Source organism: Cavia porcellus, unplaced genomic scaffold (assembly GCF_034190915.1).
Source record: "Cavia porcellus strain 051 isolate PalLab524CR breed Dunkin Hartley unplaced genomic scaffold, mCavPor4.1 scaffold_28, whole genome shotgun sequence".
NCBI classification, from domain to species: Eukaryota; Metazoa; Chordata; class Mammalia; order Rodentia; family Caviidae; genus Cavia; species Cavia porcellus.
Window position 1 is genome coordinate 34,487,191 of NW_026947511.1, and position 25,879 is coordinate 34,513,069.

General features: G+C 44.2%; 1 protein-coding gene across 31 annotated transcripts in view; it reads right to left on the reverse strand.

Annotated features, from left to right (window-relative positions):
- The window catches only part of Kcnma1 (potassium calcium-activated channel subfamily M alpha 1), a 736,611-nt gene that overhangs the window by 371,182 nt on the left and 339,550 nt on the right, over nt 1–25,879 (reverse strand). For 29 of the 31 annotated variants that reach the window (XM_063238715.1, XM_063238714.1, XM_063238712.1 and 26 more), the window contains exon 3: nt 3,117–3,178. In XM_063238715.1, the coding sequence (XP_063094785.1) occupies nt 3,117–3,178 (62 nt within the window). Of the gene's footprint in view, nt 1–1,426; nt 2,046–3,116; nt 3,179–25,879 lie in introns of those variants that run through there. The other 2 variants (XR_010044028.1, XM_063238739.1) reach the window with 2 other exon arrangements.

Below are 25,879 nucleotides of genomic sequence, written 5' to 3' on the forward strand. Positions count from 1 at the left end.
AATTACTGGAGCCTACACAAATGATTCTTCCACAGAGACCACTCTAGGAAAGCAAAGACTCAAAGAAGGGCTCTCAGGGATCTTGGCCTAAGAATTAGAAAGGAAAACCATGCAGGGCAAGATAGCTTTGGAAATGACTTATCCCCCACCTCCTGATAGTAAAACAGGCTTTGAATGGTTAAAAGGATCATAACCCAGCAGTTATATTTATTGGAACTTCTTTATCCATCTGTAGGTGCACAAAAGTTGAATTACCCCCTAGTCTGCTGTCCATGTTCAGGAGCTAAACTGGCCTGCTATGAGGCCAAGCCAAGACAGCCAACCAGTGGGTTCTGGTTTATATATTAATCTGTGTTCCTCGCACTTTCAACAGTTTACTTAGGTCACTTGTGAAACTCGGATATTCCCTACCATTTTGCTGAGCCCACGTCTGGCTAAGACACAGAGATACAAGCCATTTCATGGACAGCATCAGCCCAATTAGCTCACTCTTGATTGACTTATTTGCAGGGAATAAATTCTAACTAAAATTCATCTCAAGAATACTAGATACTTCTTTCCAGGGTTTTGATTTAGTATCATTTCCAAGAGAAATTTAAAGCTACTTCCAAGACAGCTCTGTGGCTTGCCAAACGATGACTGCTGAACGGGTAACAGTTTAGAATGAGGACAGATTTGCAGAATTTACATTCCACTGTCTTACCTTCTTTCCATTTGCACATTACACGTGGGTGAACTTTCACTTTATCTTGTTCCCTAGGCTGGATGATAATTTGGTTTGTTCTCTGGAATGCGAGGACTTATCATAAAGGTGACTTTACAAATTCTACTTGAATTCTTCCCCTTTCTGAACAGAGCATCCTCGCTGGCTCTCCCCAGGAAAATAAAGACCCCGTCAAGTGACTGCCGCTGATTGGGCCCCTTATGGCTCAGCATCTTGGATGCAGCCTCAAGTCCAAAGGAAGTAACACATATGAAAAGTGGATGGGGCTCCACAAATGGCTGTTATGTGTTCTCACATATGAATTTGTTAAACAATTAGTGACTCAGAAAAGAGAAAGTCTGATGCTAGGACAAAGCTAGGGCACTCCCCAGGGAGAGCATGGATAGTCTCCTTCCTAAGATTATTGTCATTTTTTGCTGGGAAAGTTGGGAACAGGACTAAAGATCAGCCATGGTATAGATACTTTGTCGGTCCATGAAAGAAGCCAGAATTGGAGAGGATTCCCAATGCCAGTGTCTGTGAGGACTGGGGGAGTCAGAAGTGAAACCAATGGATGTGGAGGGACGTGGGGAAGAAGATCTGCCTACGGGAGTTTCATCTCTGTCCATCCCATCCCATGGAGACAAGAACACCGAATACCCCACCCAAAGATTGTCTCCCAATACACATTAAAAAAAAAAAAAAAGACACCATGCAGAGCCATCTAACAAAACTATTTTATTTCAAAGAAATACAAAGGAGCAGAAAGGGAGAAAAGTGGGAAGTACAGAGTGGCCCACGCATCTGTCTTTCCAAGCAATCACCACACTCACCTCCTAAGGGTGTGCTCTCTCTGGGGAACATAGCCAAACCTTTCTCCTGAGCCCCAGCAGGGGAGGTGATAGGGTATACACGATACAATATGTGAGAACATGCCTGGGGAGAGATTGGAGAAATAAGAGGAAGGGCTTTAGAAGATCTCCAGTTTAAATCAAATATGGCCCAGAATCAGTAAGAGTAAATATTAAAGGGGTGCTTACCTTCAATGACATACCAACTGGAGTCTTCCAGACTTAAATAAAAGCTCTTCTTTTTCTTGGCTCAGGATTTCACATGGAGAGAGCATGTGTACTCTTGTCCCCCTCTAAAGGAGTCTCCATTCAAGATGGATGAGGGAAGCCCAGACTTGTGTGACGGTGATATGCAGGACCTCTCTTAGTCTCATACTTGACCGGTTCCCAGAGAGGTGATCAGAAGGGATGCTTTCTTTATTTTTCCTGACATGACATTTTGACCTCTGCACCCGAATACACAAAATCCTCTGGCCAGTAACCAAAAGGCTCTGAGAAATTTAAAGTTTAAATGCGCATGAAATCGCCACCATCCCAAGCCACAGGAAGCGAGCGCCAAGCTCAGAGTTCAAACCAACAAAGACACTGAGCAGGTTTGCTAGGATCAGAGTCTGAAATCCAACCATTCCAGGAGTGGCATTAAAAGAATTGAGGACATTCTCACAGTAGATAATGAGGACAATGAGCTCAAGGCCTTTGTACTTGGCCAGAGTCATCAAGTTCACATCACAACAGAAAAATGTCAACTTCAAAATTACAACAGAGTGTTTGGAACAAGCGGTACACCTATGGTTGGCACCCACAGGAAAGCAAAGGAGCCACCACCTAGCAGCCCCCCTCGTCAGTGTTCTCTTTGACCTCCCACAAGGTCTTCACCATCTGTGACCCAGGTTTACTGGGGAGCACCAGTTCACTCAGCACGAGTGCTCTAAGCATCTGCATGAGTGTCCCCTCTGGGAATCCTCAGATGGCCACCGTCCTCTACTTCTAGGAGTCATGGTGAACTCCTCGCTCCACCTTCTTACCTTTATAGGTCAAGAAGCACCAGTATGCGATGCTTCAGCTGAATATTTGCTTAGCAGGTGACAGACAGGCATTATGCTTTCTAACCTGCCCTCCAATTAGGTCAAAGCATGAGGATCCCAGAAAGGAAAAGGATCCTATCCTAGACTGGTTTCAGACTCTCAGCTGTGGGACACTGTCACCCTCCCACAGGTTGCAAATTTCCATCAAAGCCCTCTAAACTTCTTGACATCTTCAGTGCAAACACTTCATCAGGAAACAATCAAAAATAAGAAAAGACTTCCCAGCAAGAAGACTTGACCCATAGGCCTCTCCCTCCCATGCCAGCAGAATCAAAGCGGCCTTCTGAGAGCTTTCCTGCCCATTCAGAAAATCAGCACAGAACAGCCCAGCCTTCCTCCAACAGTCTTCCACACTCAGGAGGTCTTTGTTAAGGTGGGTTGCATGATAAATAAATCCACCAATGTAAAGGGTCGTGTTTGTTTTTCTTTTTTTTTAAAAACAAGGAAGAGGATCAGATAATGTATTTGAATACTCACTTTGACGAATCTATGAAGTATATTACAAGTGCACCAATGCTGAGAGCAAAGACTAAGACAACCTGCAAAAGAAGAGAAAGATGCCATCACTGAAGAGTGGAATAGCGGAATGTTTATTTTTCTTGACACAGCAGCAGCAGCTCTAAAACACAGCGCCAAATGCTTTCACAGACCAGCTTGGAAATCTACCCAGCCTTCCATGGACTGCCTTGATGTTGGTCCTTATCTGCCAGTGGCCAGCAACTTCACTCCTTGCCAATAGGGGTCAGGGTAGACTTTCCTATCCTACACCACTGGCCTTTTGTCTGACCTGCTTATCTCAAGGTCCAGCTTCTCTGTAACTGAAGCCATTAAACCGCAGGGAGAAAAGAGCAAGTGATGCCACTTCTCAGATGATTGTGACCTAGGCCCTAAAGGGACCCTAAAAGGATATCAATTAAAACTCACCCACTTCAAGCGTGCAATTTCTCAATGACTTTTAGTAAATTCACCAAAGAGTGTGACCACCACATAATCCATTTTCAGAACATTTTCAACATCCCAATGAGATCCTACACGCCTGTTAAATTAATCCTTGATCTCTCTCATCCCCCAGACTCAGTAATCTACTTACTGTCTCCAATCCAAAAATATGCATTTGAAAAGCACAAATTTGCTTGTACAAATGTTCATTGGGGTACATGTGTGTACATATTTATACATATATGTGCATATTTATACACACACGATCTACAGCTATCGGCGTAGATCTGGTTGCTGCATCGATGCTATGTATTCATGTGGTTATGACACTTCTCAAGTTCTTAGGAAAATAGTCAAAGTACATAATGCCAAATTCAGTAATGCATTTGACCAGTTACATGACAATCTTTCTTTAGACTCCTCACTCAAAGTTAATCACCTTTGCTATAAAAGACAGCTTGGCATCTCCTTCAATGGACACCTGTCACACAGAAGTTCAGCAAATGAATATGTAACAGATTAGGTTGATATTCACACTTCTGTCCTCACTCAGTGTTCCAAAGAGTTTATTTAATCTCTCACTCAAGAGACTATTAATGCAACTAAAAGATGGCCAAAAATTAAAAAAAGAAGCTAACAGCCAACAATTAAGCCTGAGAACAGAAAGTAAACATAATCATGACAGACAATCCCTGCCTGCCAGTCAACAAGTGTCTTTTAGTTATGTTAATATCTTAAAGAGTCCCAGGGTTGAAGAGCCGGTTAGAAATGTGTATCCTGGAATATCTACATACTGATACCCTGCTGGTACTGGCTGAGGGTGTGATCAAGCTGTGTGTGAGTATGTGTGTATGTGTAAGAGGAAAAACACACACACACAACTTGTATTTTGAGTATGTGCCAGAGTAGCTGTGGAAAATGAAATCTGCATAAAATACTCATTTGAAACATTGCACAACTCCATGGAGCTCCTGGTGTGGGGGATGGTGGGCGACATAAACAGAAGATAACAGCCAAAATAACTGGACATTGTAAAAGAGATACTCTATCTCATACCAACTGCTAACACTTCCTTATGAAAGGAGGTGTTAAAACAATGCACCACCAGGGCCTATTTTATGCTTCTAATTTGCTTTAAAAACCAAAACGTGGTCCCGCTGAATCCAAGGAAACTCCTGCTGTCTGTCAGCAATTACAGACCCATCGTAGAACTCTCTAGGCTGGTCACTTCCATCTCTCCCCTCATGCACATTCATTCATAACTCCTTGCAAAGGTAAACACAAAAACAAACAACAGCACAAACAAGCCTCTGCTTTTTTCTCTGTTTTCTGAAGGAGGCAGCGAAACAAATAGCTTAAGATTAAATTGGAGCTGTGCTGCTATTTCTGAGAGTTAAGCACTTAGATCCCAGCCCTGACCTCATTCTCAAAAAGCTGCAAAGGGAGAAGGGGTGTGGCCAGAGCAGCCAGGCCAGGCCTCTTCATTCATAAACAGCAGACCCAGTACTAATCCCCGTTGACTTGGCTCCATGTGTGTGTTTGTGAATGCTGAGCTCTTGTCAGACTGGCTAGACAGTCCTATGCCACTCAAAGCACTAATCACAGGAAAGGAAAGGAAAACTCCTTGTAAATGGCCTCCACATCGTTCTATGAGGAGCTCAAATCTCTTGCTCCTGCAATGGTGATGTTTTCCAGCATCAGGATGGTCAAAGTAACTGGCATTAATTTGTCCCAGCTGCCTCCACTTGGTGTCTGTGATGGGGATAATGCACGGCTTATTTAGGCAAATCAGCCAGTCAGAATAAGAGGGAATAAATCCTGCCGTTCTCTTGAGATGCACACTCAAATAGCAGCATCTCTTAGGATAAGAACACAGAGAAACCAAGAGGCAAATGTCCTCCTGGGCTCCTCCCAGCACCAGGCAATGAGGGCTCTGTTCATGGACCTATGCTTGGGTTCACTTGTTCTGCCAGAAGGTTTTATCTCTAAGAGATGCAGAGAGTCCACACTGCCCCATTCACCACCACCCACAGTCACCTGGCTCTATGCATGAAATGATCAAAGCTTCTCAGTATAAAGGTAACTGTGCATGTACTTGTTAAACTTCCAAACACCTCTTTATCCTGTCAGGCTTGACGGCTCGGTCAGCCTAGATCCAGGTGCAGGAGGAACACATCAACCCTTTGGAAGTGACACTGAAAACAGGAACAGAGACTTGACTTCCACATAACAAAGACAGTGAAAAAGTTGAGTTCATTCTCTCCCTTTCTCTAATTCTTTAATAAATCCCCACTCTGAAAACCTTACTCTAAATGTAAAATTTCAGAGTTTGTAAAACAATTTTAGCCCAAATGGTAGTTATGTTATAGCATGCCTCCAAATAGTCATCTAAGTATTTATTTAATGTACAATATGCACAAGCCCCAAGAGAAACAAAAATGTGAACCCATTTGGAGTCATGAAATATACTCTTTTGCAGAGTGGTTCTTACATAGATGGATCATATGCCATTATTTAATTAGTATAATTGAATACGTACTAATTAGGTATAGCCAAAGTCAAACAAGCTACTGGCTGGTTGGGTTGTTAGTCAACAAAGAAGTTTGAAAAAGGGCCTCTTGAAAAAGGGCAATAAGACACTGTTATCTCAAGCTCTCTTCAAAGTGTCCTTTCCTGGTCTCTGGGGATCTATAGTCCCAGGGAAAAGAGGGCTGAGACTCAAAGGGCACAGTAACATGAGGGCAAGATCATACTGAGTGTTACCCTTCTGCAACCACTTTCCTGACTTTCTCCGTAACACCTGCCAAGCTTGGCCAACTTCTCCTGGACTGGCTCAACCATCACTTTGACTGGCTCCTCTGAATGGTACCAACTGCCACATTCTCCGATTTTCCAAAAACTCCCATTTGCTATGTGGTGATACTGAATATGCAATGATGTTTCCAAGGTGCCTGACTCCTAAAAACAAAAGCAATGTGTAAATGTCATTGGAACGATGGCACCTGTGACTCACCTATTTTCATAACTCAGGATGAGATATGACATGTGTTTTCACCAAAGAATGCCAGGAGAACACACAGTGCATTGAAACAAGAACAACAAACAATTAAAGTTTGTCTTCCTTATCACAAGGAGTCTGCTGATGAACAAGGAGGGAGGCTCACAGCTCTCTCTTTAGATGAAAATCCCAGAGGGCCATGAGAAATTTCAGAAAAATGGAAAACACATGATCTAGTATAGAATATCCTCCTTTGGTCATTGGAGCTCACAGGAAAGGGCAGATTCAGGGATTCAGGGATATGGACACAGAGAAGAACAAACTAGGAAGGGGGGCTTTTTCAGAGACACTGCCTGTTTCAGACCTTGGCTTCAGCCTGAGGTCTAAATACTTCCAATCAGCTCATGATATGACAGAAGCCTTCTTAGATGAACTGGGACCCAAGTCTCACAAAAGCAGCTATCCTATATCCTGGGGAGCTTTCCTTTAAAAACAGAGGTGTCAAAATTAATTTATTTTTTAATTAAGGGAAAAATAAATTTAAAAATAGTGGGATATATTATAGTAACTTTTTTGTTTTCCTGTTAACCTGATTTGAACCCCTGTATTGCTCTCCCCATCTTGTTTTGACTGATTTTACTCTATTCTGTTTTGTTTGATAGTATCAAGTTTGAGGGTATAGGCAACCACTTTGAAGGCAATAAGATTTACTATGATGCCCATTATGGTTTGACTATTAGCTTCTTTTGAAGTCCTGTAAAGTCTCCAATGCTTAGGTTTTATTGCTTTTGTTCTGTACTGTTCTGTTCAATTCTATTATACCTGATATATAGGCAACTCTTGTTAAGATAGCAAGAGGCATAATGGTAACCATTATTGATCACCTGGTATTCTGTTTTTACATCATGTACTATGTCCATCCTTCTGTTCTTACTGACTCTGTTTTACTCTGTCACATTTGTTTTTTTTTCTCTTCAAAAAAAAGTAATAATAACTGTGAGAGTAATAAAACACAAAATGTGTAATTGTTATAAAAAAAGAGAGGAAAAGAAAGTGATCTAAAGGATATAACTGCATGCATATTTAAGTGTGTAAGATAGAAAACCATATTACTAAGCTTTTGTTGGATCATTGAACAAAACTGTTTGCAATCTCACTGTTTGAATGTCCACTTTGTATGCTTTAATTTTGTAATTTGAACTATTTCTAAGATGACAATATATAATCTATTAACTAGTGATTTCTTATTGTATATTTTTTCTTGAAATTCTGTATTACTTGTACCCTGTTACTATTTTGTTTTGTTTTGTATTTCTCTTTAAATAAAAAAAAAAACCAGAGGTGTCTGGTGTCCCCATTCAGGACCATGACATCTGGGGAAGTGGAGTCTGGGCACCTCTATCTCTCACACACTCTTCCAGAGACTCTGACACGCGGCCAAGAGTGGGAGTCGCTGGATGAAAACCATTAGGGGAAACCACTTAGCTCAAGTCAGAGATTAATTTACAAATGTCGCCTTTACAATTAGCCCATTAGAACATATGTATGAGGCCTGCAGGCTTGGAGAATCTGCTAGGAGTACTCTGAAAAGTACAGAGAAAAGGATGAATTAATTCTCTCTTGGGCAGGCTTTACACGGTCTCCTTGGCTCACAGCAGAACAAATGACCCTAATTAATGATTCTATGTGTTTGATGTAGAATCCAGCTCCTGCTAGAATCCAACAGAGACCCTGCTCAGCAAATGGGCCACTTTCTATATATGATTCCAAAGGCACATGACTTTTTAAACATTGAGACACAATAAAATTTACTATATACAGGAAAAATAGACATGAGAACCGCCAAGGCAAAACAATCTGGGGACAGTTTGTTTCTGAGAGATAACATCATTCTAGCATCTAAATTGTAATGTTTGGTCCAGTGAATTTAACAACCACCACAAACAGTTATCAAAAAACTAAGCACAAGGCCCAGAGAGAGAGAGACAGGGAAATACAAAGCCGAAATAGCTAAGTCAGACCTGGCTTTTACCTCCCCAAGCATGGAATCCAGGAGTTTAAATTACTCAGGACCCCTTGTGGATTTTAGAATGCGATGCACACAAGCAGACACTTCAGGATGGCTGTCAAAGGAAGGCTCAGGTATAGAAATAACATCCAACTCCTAAAACAGGAAGAGGAATGGTTGGGTGGAAAATTCAGGGAAAGAATTCCTGACGTTCTAGGACCACCTAAGTGAACCCTTGCTGTTGGGAGCCGCAGCCCCGAGCCCGGTCGCCTCACTTGGCGGACGTGAGGCCTGTAGTAAAGAGCAAAGCCTGAGGTAGATTACCCCTCCCATCGAGCACGTTAGTTTCCTGCTTACCGCGTAAGCAACCCGCTCAACAATATAGTCTGCCTGGCAACTGATGATGTTAGCCAATCAGCTTGCCTTGCTTACTTTAACATGATTGGACACTGTATCCGTATATATACTGGTGCCACCCCTGGGGGGGAAGAAGAAGCCCGGAAGTAGAAGCCCAGAAGGAGCCGCGGAGAGCGGACCGGTAGAGGCTTCGGAGCGAAGCCCGGAAGGAGCCGCGGGGAGCGGACCAAAGGAGGCTTCGGCTGGGAGCGATCCCAGGGCAGGCTGTACGGAGAAGGAAAATAAAAGAAAAGGTTGTCCACTGCCAGACTTTGTCGTGTGTCCTTCCTGCCGGCCGGGAGCGGACATCGACATTTGGAGGCCCGCACGGGGACTGATCACCCCCGAGACGTGGAAGTGGACAACGCTCCAGTACAGAGCTGCGAGACAGGTGAGTTGGGGATAAGCCTGGGCTCTGGGTGGCGCGCACCTACAGGGCTTTTAGACTCCCCTCAGGCTCACGCGTAAGTGGCGGATTCCTTGGGCCTCACGCGGTGAGTAACATATTAAAAGATGGGAAACATGCTAGGTAGCAACACTAAGAGCGAGGGTGGTTGTGGAGAAAGCTCTCAAGAGCTTACAAAAGTACGCAGGGTATTTGAGCAGGCCCAGTCGGGGAGCTCCCGAGAGGGGCCCGTCAAGGGGAACAAAGATGCTAAGGAGAAGGACGGGGCTCTAGCCTCGGAGTCGTCTGACTCCAAGGACGAGGGAAAGTTGAATGGCAAGGAGGCCAAAGAGACCAGCTGTCAGGAGCCTAAGTCGCTCGATAAGGAGTCACAGGGTTCTTTCCCAGTAATTCAGGGTACCACAGAGCCATTTGTTGACTTTGTGGCCCGAATGCAAGATGCTGCCGATAAGATATTCTCTGATCCGGGAGTGGCTCGACCGCTGGTAAGGCAGCTGATTTTCGAGCAATGTACAAAGGAGTGCAAGGCAGCGATAGCTCCCCATAAGAACAAGGACCTCAACGCCTGGATTAGGATATGCAGAGAGATAGGGGGGCCGCTCTCCAACTCGGAAGTGGCTGCTCTCCTGGCTGCGGCTGTACAGCAGAGGGGACCTCGCGGGTTAGAAGGGGAATGTAAGGCTAAAGGGTGTTTTGCCTGCGGGGAGCCAGGACACATTAAACGTCATTGCCCAAACAATGCAGATGCTAGGCCTCGCCCTAGGAATGAAGAACCATATGTTTGTGGGCGATGCAAGAAGGGATCACACAAAGCTGAGGAGTGTAGGTCGGTCTTTGATGCTCAGGGCAACCGTATTTGTGGACGAGATGCTACAGAGCCAAAAAACGGCCAGAGGGGGCCCCCTTCACAGGCGGGCCCCCGCCCCAGAGACAGGACAGCTCAGGGTGGCAGCCTTCAACAAGGGCCACCCCTGGGTCAGCAGGTGTGGACCTCAGTGTCGCCTCCAGACTTATACAGAAGGTCACCATTAGGACGGATGGCGTTAGGACCCTAAATGACATGCAAAAGCTATTGGGAGACATTAATTGGATTAGGCCATATTTACATATACCAAATTCAGATCTCAAACCCCTGTTCGACCTTCTGAAGGGAGACCCAGATATAGCCTCCCACAGGAGGCTCACTCCTGAGGCAAGAGCTGCCTTACAGAGAGTGGAGGAAGCCTTAGGTGGGGCTACCTTACACAGAATTGAACCAGGGCGACCCTTTGATGTCTGTTTGCTACAGACTAGTCTACAGCCCACAGCGGTGATTTGGCAGAAAGGACCACTACTGTGGATACACCCTAAGGTCTCACCTGCAAAAGTCATAGAGCATTACCCGGAGACAGTCGCTTCATTGGCCCTTGAAGCGCATGATAGAGCTGTCCAACATTTTGGCTCAGGACCACAAGCCATCCGAGTACCCTATACCGCCAGCCAGATCAAGACCCTGGCTGCCTGCATAGATACATGGGCCATTCTGAGATGTGTTTTCCATGGGGATATAAACAATCAATACCCTAAAGACCCTATCTTGTCATTTGTCACTCAGCACCCTATAATTTTTCCAAAGGTTACTGCCTCTGAGCCATTAGTCCCAGCAACTACAATATACACAGATGGCTCCAAGACGGGGATAGGCGCCTATGTGATCCTAGGCAAGCCCCCGGTTACCATACAATTTGAACCAGATCAGCCTCAGGTGGTGGAACTGCAGATCGTTAAAATGATTCTTGAACGGTTCTCAGAAGCCATTAATATTGTCTCCGATTCTAGGTATGTGGTCAATGCTATGCAAGTGCTTGAGACTGCCGGTTTAATTAGATCCACTTCCACAGAGGCTGGGCTGTTCCTGTCTATCCAGACATTGCTTCAGAACAGACACCATAAGGTCTTCACCACCCACATAAGAGCACATACATCCCTGCCAGGGCCTATGGCACAGGGGAATGCGGCTGCTGATACTGCCACTCGCCCGTTATGGATTTTTACCTTACTAACACCAATCGAGCGAGCCCGTGCCTTCCATGATAAGTTTCATGTCAATGCCAGGACACTAGCAAACCATTTCCATGTTTCCAGAGCAGATGCACGAGATATCGTGCGACTATGTAACTCCTGTGCCACATACAAACCTGCCATACCGATGGGAGTAAACCCTCGAGGTTTGATCCCTGGTGATGTTTGGCAGATGGACATCACACATATACAGGAGTTTGGGACTCTTAAATATGTTCATGTTTCCACAGACACCTGTTCTCACGTCATATTTGCAACAGCAGAAACAGGTGAAAAAGTGTCTAATGTGATCAATCATTGCCTGGCAGCTTGGGCCGCATGGGGCAAACCAAAAATATTAAAAACTGATAATGGACCAGCCTATATAGGCAAAGCCTTCAATGAGTTCTGCAAAATGATGGAGGTTCAATTAAAACATGGTATCCCATACAATCCCCAAGGTCAAGGAATCATTGAGAGGGCTCATAGAAGCCTCAAAGAAATTTTACAAAAACAAAAAGGGGGAGTAGGCCAAGGCCTGGCCCCAAAGGCACGATTATCCATGGCACTATTCACACACAATTTTTTAAATTTAAATAATGATAATTGCTCCCCAGCCGTGGAGCACTGCAACCCTTCCCCCAACCATAAAGGGTGGGTGAAGTGGAAAGATGTCCTGACAGGACAATGGATGGGCCCGGATCCAGTGGTCAGCTGGAACCGAGGCGCGGTTTGTGTTTTCCCACAGGAATCGGGACGAGAACCACTGTGGGTACCGGAGAGACTGACACGGGCGACAAAGCCCTCGACTGAAGATCAGACCTGCCCTACCGGAGATCCATCACAGACCAACCAACAAGATGAATAGAAATAGCGGTAGCCCGAAATGGACAAGAAGATCCTCAGGCATATGCATGGCTCGCTCGCCTAGCCTACGACCGAGTCTAGGGGTGGTGAGCTTCCCACACTCCTCCTCTAAAAAATTATGACATAGCTGGGTAGGAGAGTCAATGACGGGTAAGAGCGTACTCCCCCGGTGCGACTCAACCTAAGCCAGGCCCTACCCCATCCTGCACGTAAGCCGCTGGACTGTTAGATGCTGCCCAGGTCTAAATTTCTCTCCGAGGGGATTTCTTTACGGAGAGGAAATGAGTGCAAGCTTGTGTGCATCCAGGTTCCGTCCAGTTTGTGCCTGGCCCTAGAAAAAGGACGAGGGCCTCAGGGCCTTGGCAGACCATGGGACGGCCGACCAGGGTCTAAGCCAAGGACCTACGGTGGGCCTACGCATAGGGCATAAGCCTCTGCACCCAGTCCAGGAAGGGCTACGATGCGCACATTTATAAAAAAAATAAAAAAGGGGGAGATGTTGGGAGCCACAGCCCCGAGCCCGGTCGCCTCACTTGGCGGACGTGAGGCCTGTAGTAAAGAGCAAAGCCTGAGGTAGATTACCCCTCCCATCGAGCACGTTAGTTTCCTGCTTACCGCGTAAGCAACCCGCTCAACAATATAGTCTGCCTGGCAACTGATGATGTTAGCCAATCAGCTTGCCTTGCTTACTTTAACATGATTGGACACTGTATCCGTATATATACTGGTGCCACCCCTGGGGGGGAAGAAGAAGCCCGGAAGTAGAAGCCCAGAAGGAGCCGCGGAGAGCGGACCGGTAGAGGCTTCGGAGCGAAGCCCGGAAGGAGCCGCGGGGAGCGGACCAAAGGAGGCTTCGGCTGGGAGTGATCCCAGGGCAGGCTGTACGGAGAAGGAAAATAAAAGAAAAGGTTGTCCACTGCCAGACTTTGTCGTGTGTCCTTCCTGCCGGCCGGGAGCGGACATCGACACCTTGCTAGGGAAGACAGTCAGGAGGCACTCTGGGTGAGGGATGGGGGGGTGCAGTGTGGGCTCTGATAAAGAATGTACTCTTGAAGTAAGCCATTTAATCTCTCTGGGGCTAAGGCTCTCCATCTGTGAAATGATGTGATTGAACTGGATGGTTATCAAGTAGAAACTCTGGCAGGTTACTGCACAGTGAAAGAACTAAAAACTTTTGGCTTCAAAAGGCAGCACTCTTTCCTGCCAACCGTATATGATATGTGTGATTGTTATTCAGTACAATGACAATAATGCCTGCCACTAATTCTGTGTCCAAGAGGCTCATTCAGTGAAACTGCAAGCACAAACTCCAGAGACACCAGGACTCGTGGCATTTGACTTAAGGAAGGACAGGAAGAAAAATACTGTCAGTTGATTCAGGAGAAAGCAAGATCCCAAACAAGGGTATAAGAAGAAACGTGTTCAAGATGAAAGAAAAGAAAATACAGAAATGATACTGAGTAGATGGTACCAAGAATCACAACATTAAAACAAAATGTATGAGGGTTCGGTTTGGGGTTTTGCTTTGGGGCTGAGGGTAAAACCTAGGGTCTACACGCACTCTATCACTGAGCCACACCCAAGCCCCAGAGTCACATGTAAGGAAGTCACAGGCAATGGGATCCTGTGCTTCAACAAATGCTACACTATGCTGCCTCATTCCATGCAGAATGCACTGGGTTATCAGGACACACACAGAAGCTGGGTATCTACAGAAAGAGTGCCAAATGGCTCCCATAGCTTTCAGCATATAGAAAAAAAAATTCCTGACAGATTGACAAGTCTTGAGTATGCTATCCCTTTTCTTCTTCTGTGGCTTTAACTTATACTCTTTCCCTCTTTGGATTCCAGTTATATGAATTTGCAAGACTTCTTATTCACCATTTGCCAACCCTCACCCCTATCTACCACAGGGCCCTTGAACAAGCACTTTTCTCCTCTTAGAAGATTTAGCTTTCCTTCTTAGGCCACCTACTCATCAGAAATCAGCTCTTCTGTCATTTCCCGTACATTTGATGTAATAAGTTGTCCATAAGCATACTCAGCTCTTTGTAATAGCGTGACAGCAATCTTACCTCTCTCTGTGCTACGATTTCATCAACTGCTCTCTCATCTGCTGGACTACAAGATCCATGAAGGCAGAGTCCATGCCCATTTTTAGTGCCAAATTGCTAAGTTTTCCAATCAGTATTTGCTAAACAAATCACTGGAGAGTGAGTTGAGAATGACTTTGGAGATGGAGTATAGTAAAATCAAAAAAGAGGAGGAAGGACATGGATTGCTCTCATCTAAGGAGACCGTGGAGTTTAAAACAGTGCACAGAGGTGAGATGTGCTTCTGCGTGAAGGACCCAAAGAGGTGGGGATGGAGAGCAGGGAAGTGAGAGGCCACGGATGCAGCGCGCATGTGCATGGCTGACAGTCAGCATCCGGGGCACAGACAGGGTGAGGATGGAGCAACAGCAGTGGGTGGAAGCCATCGCTGAGCAGGGCGTGGAGAGAGCACAGCACCAGGAAGAGCAGGCAGAAGGAGGATGTAAAGGATGACTGGTGCCTTGGGAGAAAAGGTTTTGAAAAAGGATGGAGGGTCACAGGAGGGCCACAGGGTGAAACAGTGGTCCCTGGGCTACAAAGAAACAAGCAACCTCCATAAATAGACGGGTGGGAAATTACATCTCTGGGAAAAACAGATCCAACCAAGGCCATACCACAGGTGGCATCATGTGAAGTAGCTGTGGATCAGGGCTTCAATCTGTGAAAGCCTGTAAAGCACATGTTGTGAGGCAGTGAGACGCTGAGACACAAAACAATACGAATATCAACACGTGAATAATAAATGAATACATAAATATATTTATATGCAGATACATGCACACATGAACACAGTGGAAGGGACACAGAGACAAACTGAGATTTTACTAGTCATAAATACCAGGTGTCTCTCAGTATTTATTAACCAGCTAAATGCCTGGCAACATATCTATGTCTATTTTTAAATGGGGTCATTTCAAAATGACTGTAGGGAAAAATGAGGCCCTGGAAGGCAATCAGGCTCCCTCTCAGCATAAGCTACAAAGAACGCATTTCTTATAAATCATACATCTGCTTGTATTTAGAAAAAATTAAGCTCAATAATGGGTTTTCTGGGGAGGGCAGGGATAAATTTGACTAATACAGATAGAGATCGAGAGTGTAAATTCTTCCTGTTTTTTAATGTTCCCCAAGAAAGAATCTGGGGCATAAATTAAAAGCTAATAGCTTAATCTCTTTCCTTCTAAGGGTTCATGTGGACCTAACTCTATGATCAGATATATATGAGTTTCTGTGGGTTGATGTTCCGCAGTTGTTGCCGGATTTGTGGTCCATTTTCATCTCGTCTTGCCCAAATTAAAAATACAGCAGAGTCAAACAGGTTCCTCTGAGGTTCCAATTTACTATAACTAAAATAAGGACCTAAAATGAGGGGAAAATAATTGTAACAGTAAGTCAGGAAATTTTCCCTAAAATCTGTGTCCTTCCCAGAGTTTAGGTTTAATGACACTGAAACCTTACCTCACTGCATTATAAAACTGAAAAGGTTGCATTTTGCATAATTTTACCAATGACATTAAAACCAATGCATTGGCAGGCAAGATGAAATCTTCCATCTGAGGTCTCAAGTTTGAAAGACCTTTCCTATCTAATTATTGAAAATCTGGGGGACAGCATTCCATCTGCTGGTGGAGCTCCAAAGTTTGCAGCTAATGAGCTTTGCGAGAAATTGTCTGGCTTTAGTGCATATGGGTTTTGGCCAACTGGACTTTTAATTTAATTAGGTTTATAAGATGAGAAATCTCCTACAGCACTGTCAAGTCACCAGTTGCCACTCACCATCATCAAGGAAGGTTACAGCCACATTTGACCCCCTTCTCAAATCTTGCCAGTTCTTAGATTATACTAAAGGCAAAACTGGAATTGAGCAGGGACACAAACAGGCATTAGGACACCGATGCTCAGAACAGCTTTATTCCCCACAGCCAAAGGGTAGAAGCAAACCGTGTGTCCCTTGTTCAATGCTCGGATAAACAAAATGTGACATTGTCATACCATGGATGCTTTTTAGCTTCGGCAAAATGATAGAAACTTCTGACATGTGCCATAGCATGGATGAACCTTGAAGAAATTGCATTAAGTGAAAGAAGCTGGCACAAAAAAAACCAATACTAGATGATTATGATTCCAGTCATATGCGGTCCCTAGAGAAGTAAAATTTATAGAAAGAAAACAGAATGGTAGTGAGGAAATATTGTTCAATGAGTACTCAGTTTGAGATCTGCAGGATGAAGAGTTCTGTGGATGGTGATGGTGATGGATTGCAAAACTATGTGAATGCTTTTAACACCACTGAAATGGTAAATCTTATATATGTACCACTTTAATAGAAGGAAACTTTTGAGTTCCTACCAATAGAATCCATTTAAAAACTCAAGTAGAATATATTTTCAAACGCAGCTGTAATGACTCTCCTATGAGAATACTTCTGTCAATAATAATGTCTCTCTCCAAGTTACTTTTGCTTCTTTAGATGTTTTGTTTTAATGCTTAGTGAACCAGATGTTGTCCTTCAGTCTCCAGCATTCATCCCCACATAGCCACAGAGACAAGCAGGCTCCCAAAGCCCCTCCCTCCCCATCCAGTCTATTACTGGGCTCAAAGCTGGCCTTGAATTTTTTAGGAATCAGGACCCTGACTGGAGCCAGAATCTATTTCATCTTTTGGTAACTCTAGTTAAAGTCCCAAATATGACTGAGAGTTTTAAAAGACTTCCCTTTAATCCTATAACCACTTTACAAACACCTAACAGCTCTTTCTGTAAGATGATGGAGTAGAGAGGAGGCAACTGGGCTCCAAGTCTCAGCTCAAGACCCATTTGCAGTAATGACTTGGTTACAGCCCCTTAGTGTGTTAGTGGAGTATTAAGGGTACCCTAGAAATAACCTCCAATTCCCACCTTCTACATTAGTGATTTACCACTAGAAGTCTTGCTTTCAAGGGCCATCTATGCACTCTGTAAAGCAATGGCACCAAAGCCCTTCCGTGTCAAGGGTGTTGGCCAGAGATGATAAATACCCATTCTGCAGAAAACAGAACTCTGACACCAAAATGGAACAGGCTTCAAAATCCTTTCCTGCCTCTACTGGGCCTGACCAAGGATGTGCCCATTCTGGCACCATGCACTATACTCTCTCATTTCTTTCCTGTAGACCTACTATAGACCCTGTAGATCATAACATGTGGGCTGTAGAGCATAGCAAATGGGCTAGCCTTGGCAAATGCTGTCAAGGTTTCCAATGTACTGAAATCCAGCTCTTCAGACAGAAGCCCCTACATGGCGCATCCACTTCTGACATTTCTCTATCCTTCAAAAAAAAAAATTTTTTTTGTATTGACTGTTTAATCCTGACAGATAAGCTGCTACCCTTTCTGAAAGAAGCTGCAAGCCTCACAAGATAGCATCCTTCATGCTTGCAGATTTCTGCTCCTGCGGCCTGGAAAATTGGAAGGCAGCGTCAGCAGCACAAACCTCACCATGCATTGTGGATGCCCTGGGCAAGGGTAGGTACCCCAAAATACTGTGTGGCTGCTCAGTTACAGGGGAGGAACCACAGCTCCAGCTGCCACCTCATTTCTCTCAACCATTTCCCAAGATTCTCTGTCGTCAGTGAGGATCAGATGACAATAACTCAGCATAGAGTAGGGGGTGCACTGGCTTATTAGAGACAAGCAGACAGAAATTCATGTTTCCTTGGCATGCAGGGGCAGTGGGGGGCTGGGGGAATGTGAATGTGGTCAGTCGACACTGGCCTCTCTGCCTTCCTCACTTTCCACTTCCTTCACAAGCAAAAGAAGAGAGAAGGAGACTGGATTGTCACAAGTTGTCATTTCAAGGTCATTTAATACAGGAAAAGCATATGTTTGATGCTCACATTTGCTTCACCCTTCTGCATCTTCAATGGTCAGAACAGGTGCATGGTTAGAGCATTGACAAAGCAAGGAGCAGAACACATGTGAAGAACTTTTTGTTTTATAGGTTTAAGAGCTCTGACACAAGTGTCAAGGAGAAATAAGAACTGAGTTGGGCCTCCCTGAGCTAACTGCATAGCTTTTGCATGTTTCTGAATTACATGTTAGAGGGGCTGTCACCTTCTCGGGGCTTAGAGACTCTCACGTCAGTTCAGCTGTGCATCTCAGCACAGTCACAGCCTGATCCCTGAATTTCACTTCTCATTTGCTTCTTGAAAAGACAGTCAATTAACTACAGGGATTTATTTCTACAGGCTGACCCACCCTTGTGAGTTCTTCCTTCCATGCACAGGGTTGACAAGTGCCAACTATGGGCTCAGGGCTGACGGTCAGAGGAAACGCAGCTGTAAAAGAAAGCCCCTGCTTCTTGGAGCTTGATTTCTAATTTCCACTCGTGTGCAGAGCAGGATGACAGATGCCAAGATGAGGCTCCTAGCATCAGACATCCTTTGAGGCATTGATGCCCCGGAATAGTGGTTATCAAACACAAGCAGCCGTCAGAATGATCCAGAGGGAAGGGCCTAGTGAGACACATTTGCTGAGTCCCATTTTAGGGATTCCAATTCAGGATGGCTGGAGGTGCTGAGAACCTACATTTCTAACAACTTCCAGATGACTCTGATGCGGCTGGCTCAGTGGCTACGTTCTTGTCAACTACTGTTTCAAATCATCCTACAAGAAAACTGTTTATGTTTTTGAGATGTTCTTGTTCCTTTAAATATAGCTTAAAAATATCTTAAATTGGTGAGATGTAGGTATGTGCTATTTGCACAAAATTACTCTAAAATATTTATCAAAAGTTTAGCCCCCTACAGGGGAACGTCACATCTTCTAGCACACTCGTGAGGGGGCTCCCAATAAATTCCAGCCTCATGGAGGGAGAACAATCTATTAAAAGTCATTTCAAAGGGAGGAAAAAAATCTTTCTCTGGAAATATTCAAAATTCTGTTGAGGGACTCGGTGGATGAGCTAAAGAATGTCAGTAAGGTGTTTTCTTTTAAGTTAATATATCTTTCCCATAGGAAGGTGCTGCATAGATTTAGATACAGTGCCACAGAGGGTAGCAAAATGATTAAAACCCTTCCTCCAAAGCTGTGGGCTTAGAGTTTTGAGGGCATCAACCAGGTGTGTCTGAGGAGGCTTTGACTTTCAGAGAAAATAATCAGAAATGGCCACAACTGGAGACACCAGACTGCACCAAGATCAATAGTCTCTGCTTGCAGTGGTTCCACTTATGAGCTTCAGCTTTGCAATGCCATGAAAGCGATGTGAATTCAGGAGAAATGCAAACTCTGAATGTGCATGTCTCTTGGGTTATCAGTCTGTGGTGGGACACTGCCCAGGTGTGGAGCGGTGATGGTGAGCCCATCTCTCTCTGAGCCACACAATTATGAGTGGAAACTCTGGTGTACTGTGTCCCTGAACTAGGACACCTGATAGGGTGTATGTGTATTCAATGCATTTCTGACTTACGTTGTTTTCAAATTCTGATGAAATCCAACCTAATCCAGGGGGCTTCCACACTCAGTTGACTCTAGTTTTAGAAAGAAAGTATAAAAAAAAAGAATGGTGTCCACGTGGCTTCCCAAAACAAAGGCATCCACCTGGTCTGTGTTGGCCTGGTCCATCAGTCTCAGATGTGTTTAGGACAGTTCCTTTTGTTTGGGTCTCACCTTGAAGAACACTCTGGTGTGAGTCCGGCTTCTCTGGCACACTCTGTGTGACACAGCCTCCTGAGAACACTGGTAAGCCTGGCAAAGGCCCTCCAGCTGCAGCGACATCTGTCATTTTGAGCTGCCATCCAAGTTTTGTTTTAAATGACACTTCAAATGCATACAATGGTTGAGCTTCTTGGATGAGTTTTAGTTTTAATGGATTCCTTGATTGTTTCTCCAAGATTTCCCTAACTTCAATCACTGTACCTAGAGACCCTTGTGAAACACCCTGAGTACAGCTCAACCAAAGCACTTTTTACAGAATCACTAGTTTTCAGTCTTTTTTATCATGCATGCAAACATTTACTGAATATCCTCTGAGTACCATGCTTTGTGCTAGGCCTGGAGACACAGCAGAGAGCTAAAGAGCACATCCCTTGCCCTCTTGATTCTTGTAGTCTGCGGAAGGGGAGATCTTCACCGCATGACCTAAGTGAAGGGGGTAAAATCTGCACACCAGGCTGGAATCTGAAGAAAAGGAGCTGTGAGCTTCCGAGGAAGAAGGCTAAGCAGTAGTTAGCCAGGTAAAGACAAGCATTTTTCACACAGAAAGCAGTCAAAGCTTCTGAAGGACTCTCCCATGAGTGTCTGTTGAGTGAATGGTGATACTAAGATAGAATCACATATTCCATGTGATAGGACTCACTGACCTCAGAGGAAGTCTCATTTCCAGTCTGAGGATGGAGAAACTGAGGCACATGGAGCTTTAATGTCTCTTACTAGAAATAAGACAGCCTTGGTGGACAACCTGGGAGGCCGGAAAGTTTTCTCTGATGGCTTTGTTGGCAAAACCTCCCCAAAATAAGTTTGTGAAAGGCGGGTTTTGGCCCCACTCACCCCCAAAACTATAAGCCACCATCTTTTTCCAAGGGTGCTGTGGGGTTACTGAGTAATGGAAACATTATCAACATATTTTACAATCTTGTTTCAGAAATGCCTCCTAATGGTCCCCAATCTGACAGTAAAAATCATCTAACAATACAGCAGCATGCCATGTCTGGTACTGAGCTTTCTATCTGTGGGAACATTAAAGTTAGCACAAGTGACCGGCAACACTGTGAAAGAAATTCCTTATTATATCAGAGTATCAAGTAATTTTGAATGTAGTTCAATAAGCCAAGAAGAGACGTTTGCTGATAATAAAGGGAGCCAGGTCTCTATGTATAAGGTGACTGTGATCTCCTGGGGTAATTAAGAGTTCCTCCTTATTAATATCAGCATATCCCTGGTGTGAATAATGTCATTGAATTGACATTATCTGATCCCTAGCAGAGGTCAAATACACGTCAATATATTGGCCAACAAATATCCAGAAGATGGGAAGGTTCATTTTAAAATCTGTACTGCTCTTCTGGACACTCAAGGGAAATTTCTTACTCTTGGCTTAATAATCTGATGTATGCTGATATCAGCAGGTGAGCGACGCCTGATACTACCCTATCACTTACAGTCACACTCGCATTCATCATAATGTACCCTAGTGCCCCACTCCCTGATGCTTGCACGGCCTAAGAGCTCCGAGAAGCTGATGGCTCTTCTGTGACCGTAGTAACCCCTTGATGAATGAGTGTCTCTTTTGAAGGCCTTGCCTGGTGTTAACCAATAAATTGCTGAACATGATGGGAACTGATGCTATCTGTCATTGGATGTCAACAAGGAGGAGAACAGGGATCTCAAGACTTTGGATCAAAAGGAGCCCAGTGTAACCCAGTTTATAAGCCAGCGTGGGAAGGGGCATGTGCAAGCCTCAAGGGGAAATCTTACACAATGCACTTTCAATATCATTTCTTGGGGAAAAGAGCAATCCAACCTCAGATCCCACACTGAACTCCAACTCATGTGGGGTTTGGCTCTCTGTCCTATGTTCTTTGTACCTAAAATAATAGAGCAGAGAGAGGTGGGAGTGAGCTGCTCGTGGCTGCTATTTCTAAGGAAAGCGTTAGAACCTGCAGGATGGGCTGGCTCAACTTCAGCAGAGAGGGCGGCTCTGCCCCGCTGTGCTGCCTGAGTACGTGCTGTGATTCACTGAACACAAGATCTCCCAGTATACACTGTACCAATGCAAAGAACCGCAAGGTGCATAGCTCACGGCAGGAGCTCCCAGCAATCCACAGCCCAGGAAGAAGAGAACAAACCAAAGTGGCTTGGCTGAGCCATGACATAGCTGCTTTCCCACTGCACAGGGCTAGTGCCCCCACCTTGAGTGCCTAACTGATACACTGCCCCAGTTCTGGCTTGAGGAATGGATGTCACCACCATGTCATCATTTCCAGGGCTGCAGGAAGAACCCCTGCTCCCAAAAGATCTCCCCACCTGCAAACCTGACATTTCACCATTGGGGATTATTTTCTTTGAGCTTTTTATTAATTCTCTTTCATAGCCTTTAAGAAAAAGAAGCACAAGGAATAATAAATCCATACTCAACTGTTAATGGTTTAACACAGTGCTGTTGAAACTAGCCTACTGAATAACCACTTAGGTTCCTGGTAAAAGAGCATTTCCTATCTTCTGACTCCAAAGATCTGATGAGCAACTCAGAAATCTGCATTTTTGAAATGTATCTACCACCCCTTCTCCTTGCAATTCTGACACATTTTGAATGATCATTTGAATGCATCAGATCCTCTTGGGGAAGAATAATGTAATGGTTTTTAAAATCCAGGTTACACCCCCAAACAATTGTATTAACATCACTGAGAGTGAGATCAGCATTTTCCTGATATATCAGGTAAAGAGTACTCCTCGTGTCATTTCCATGTGGGGCCAGGGCTGAGGACCACTGATTGACTGTGTGACTATGAAAGTCACAATCACTTAGGCAGAATGGGGAGATCTTAGCAGAAATAAGGCAGGGTGATGGAGACCAAGCAAGGACAGTTGGGGGCCTGACCAGAAATCTGTGTCACAAAGTAAGGAGTTCCCTAGTCTCTAAGGTCTCCACTTACATGAACTTGGAGCCGCGGACATCAGTTAACTCAGCTATTAAGGGGCTGTGCCCCCTCCCCACCATGCACACTACTGCAAGCTGACCCTTGGGATACAGCTCAGGTATGAAGGCCAGAACCCACAATGACTGAGCCTTCTGCTGCCAACCAGGTTTCAGGTAGCCAAGCTGCTTTGTCAAATTGTTCCTTGGCTCTGCAGAACCCCTCCGGCAGCCTTGTAACTTCCTGCTCCTGGGTACTTCTGACCCCAGGTGCATAGCATGGCCCCCAAGAATCATGACAGGCGGACAGCTATGCCCTGCTAATGGCAAATGCAGGTGTCAACCAGGAAACTAGAAAGAGGGGAAGCAATGAGTGGGAACCTGCTAAGAGACTTCTGGCCCCAATCAAATCTATATCTTTTTGAGCAAAATGAGATCATGTGTAATGTAAGAGTGCCCACAAACCTCTCATATGGTAATCATCTGCAAAACTTAAGCAACAATAATTTGGGAACCCTGAACCAGAAAGAACATAAGTAGTAAGGCCCAGAATCCATAGAGAATTGGTCCTTAGGGTACTGGCTAGACTCCACCAAAACACACCCCAGATTTCCTCTCTGCTCAAGTCTGTTTTTGTGGAGTCATCAAGGTGAATTTCAGGTCAGTGCCTTCTAACAGGAAAAGAGTTCAAGCCATATTTATCATTTTAAATGTCCTAAAAAATGTTAGCCACATTTTTTAAAAACCATGTTTTTTATTTAACCCAATACATCCCAAATGTATTTTGGGACTGTGGACCTCCTACTCCACTATACTAACCACTGAGTATGGAAACCATGGTCCCATCTCATGAAGATTATTCCTCTCTAAACAACACAAATATCAGTCACAAAAAAATTTGACATTATTTGGGGGTTTATCAAACTTTGAAATAATCAAAGTGAAATAAAAATGAAAAACTCAGATCCTCAGTCACCCTGGCATACTTCAAGGGCTCAACAGGCCCATGTTGCTAATGGCAACCAGACTGGGCAGCCAAAGAGAGAATATGTCCTGCATGGCAGAAGGTTCTTGCTCCACAGGAGTGAATAAAAAGGTCCCTATTCTCTTCTTGCCTGTCCAGGATAAGGATGGTCAGAAGTGTCCTGAGAGATGTTGATGTCCCTTTCTCTTGTAGACAGAAAGCACAATGATTAATCAATCCATATGACCACAACACATCCCAGCAAGGTGACCCTGGGCAAATCTCTCTCTATGCTTCAATTTCTCCAGCTGTCAGAGGGGAGAAAAGCCAGCATACCTTGCAGGGTTCCAAAGATAGAATTAAATTAGTATATTTGTAAAGCACTGAAAACTGTATTGCCATACAATCAGAGCTCCAGAAATAAATGTTAAACAAATTCTCAGTATGATGACAGCTAGGGTGCTGAGAGCTCTGGTACTTTTCACTCCAGAATGATTTCATTGAAAGATGCAAAATAAGATCTTTCAACTGTAAATAGTCTCCAGCTTTCTGGATCCTAATGTCATTTGTGATTCACTTGAGCACCAACCTGATGCAAAGCACTGCAATCCCACACCTCAAAAGAAAAAGAGCTCAGACTGACTGAAATGTTCAGAAAGTCCTTTCCCATCCTTCAGAATCTACCTTCTTGGTCTTCAAGATGTAGATAGCATGCCACCTCCTCTCCAGCTTGCCTCTCCTTACTCAGCTCCTCCTGGAGTTTCCTGACTCTTTTTCCCGAAGCTGTGAGATGTGGATGAGCACACACATGCACACAGGTGCACAGTGCACACAGCCCTGGCTAGACCCCCTCGCACTGTTTCATTTGCCTTAACACTTTGTTTTACTGTTTTTTTGTTTATTGCTGTCTAACTTCAAGAGAACGTGAATTGTTCAAGTACAGGGACATTGTTTGTTTAGTCTCTGGTACTTGGAACATAGAATTATGGGCTTTATCTTCAATTGTTGAGTGAATAAGTGAGTAAGTGAATGAAGGTGCTCCTTGACATTTAGATTCATGTCTCCTCTTGCTTGTAACCCAAAACACTTTTCATTTTTCACTTTGAGAACACTTAAGCCCATACCACCTGATGTGTACACATGGCTCTTGCTCTGTGTTTGCTTGGTTTCCCCAAGTACACTTTAAGCCCCATGATGCTCTGTCTGGAGTTCTACATTCCTCCCAGCATAAGACACATCCTCAACAAACACCTGTTGATGAATGAATGGAAGGAATGAATGAAAACACAGGGCCTCAGTTAATGTTCTTGGTCACACACAGTGGACTATTTCCACAAGTCATAATTTTTAACTAAAAAGTATACATGCATCTATATGTGTTTATTGTGTTTCTCATCTTAATTAAATGAAGCTATTTTTGTGACTACTCTCCAGTCCAAGAGTAGAACTGTAAAGAATAATGCTAAATGTTGGATCATTAAGTTGGTTTTCTTTAATTGCATGATAGTGTTTCCCAAAAAAAGCTTTGAATCATCTTTAAGACTCCTTGCCAGGGGTACAGCACACTACACTTAAAATGGCACTTATCCTAGGAAGCATATTTATATTGCAAATGATTTGTACCAATAAAGCTATCCCTTAGCAAAGAGCTGCCATTTCTTCTCAACCCTCTACTAAGAAAAAATACTTGGAAATATTATAAGTGCCACAGATGATAAAATTTTAAAAGATCTTTTTATCAGAAGTTACCAGGACACATTTTCTAAAGCAAAGAGTACATTTACTATCTACCCTTTTCTCTGACTTCATACTTACAGAACTTACTTTTTATAAATATCTTCTCCAAGAGAGTTATGAATAAGCTCCACAAACCTACTGTAAGTTAAACTATGAACATGAATATACACTTACATTTCCT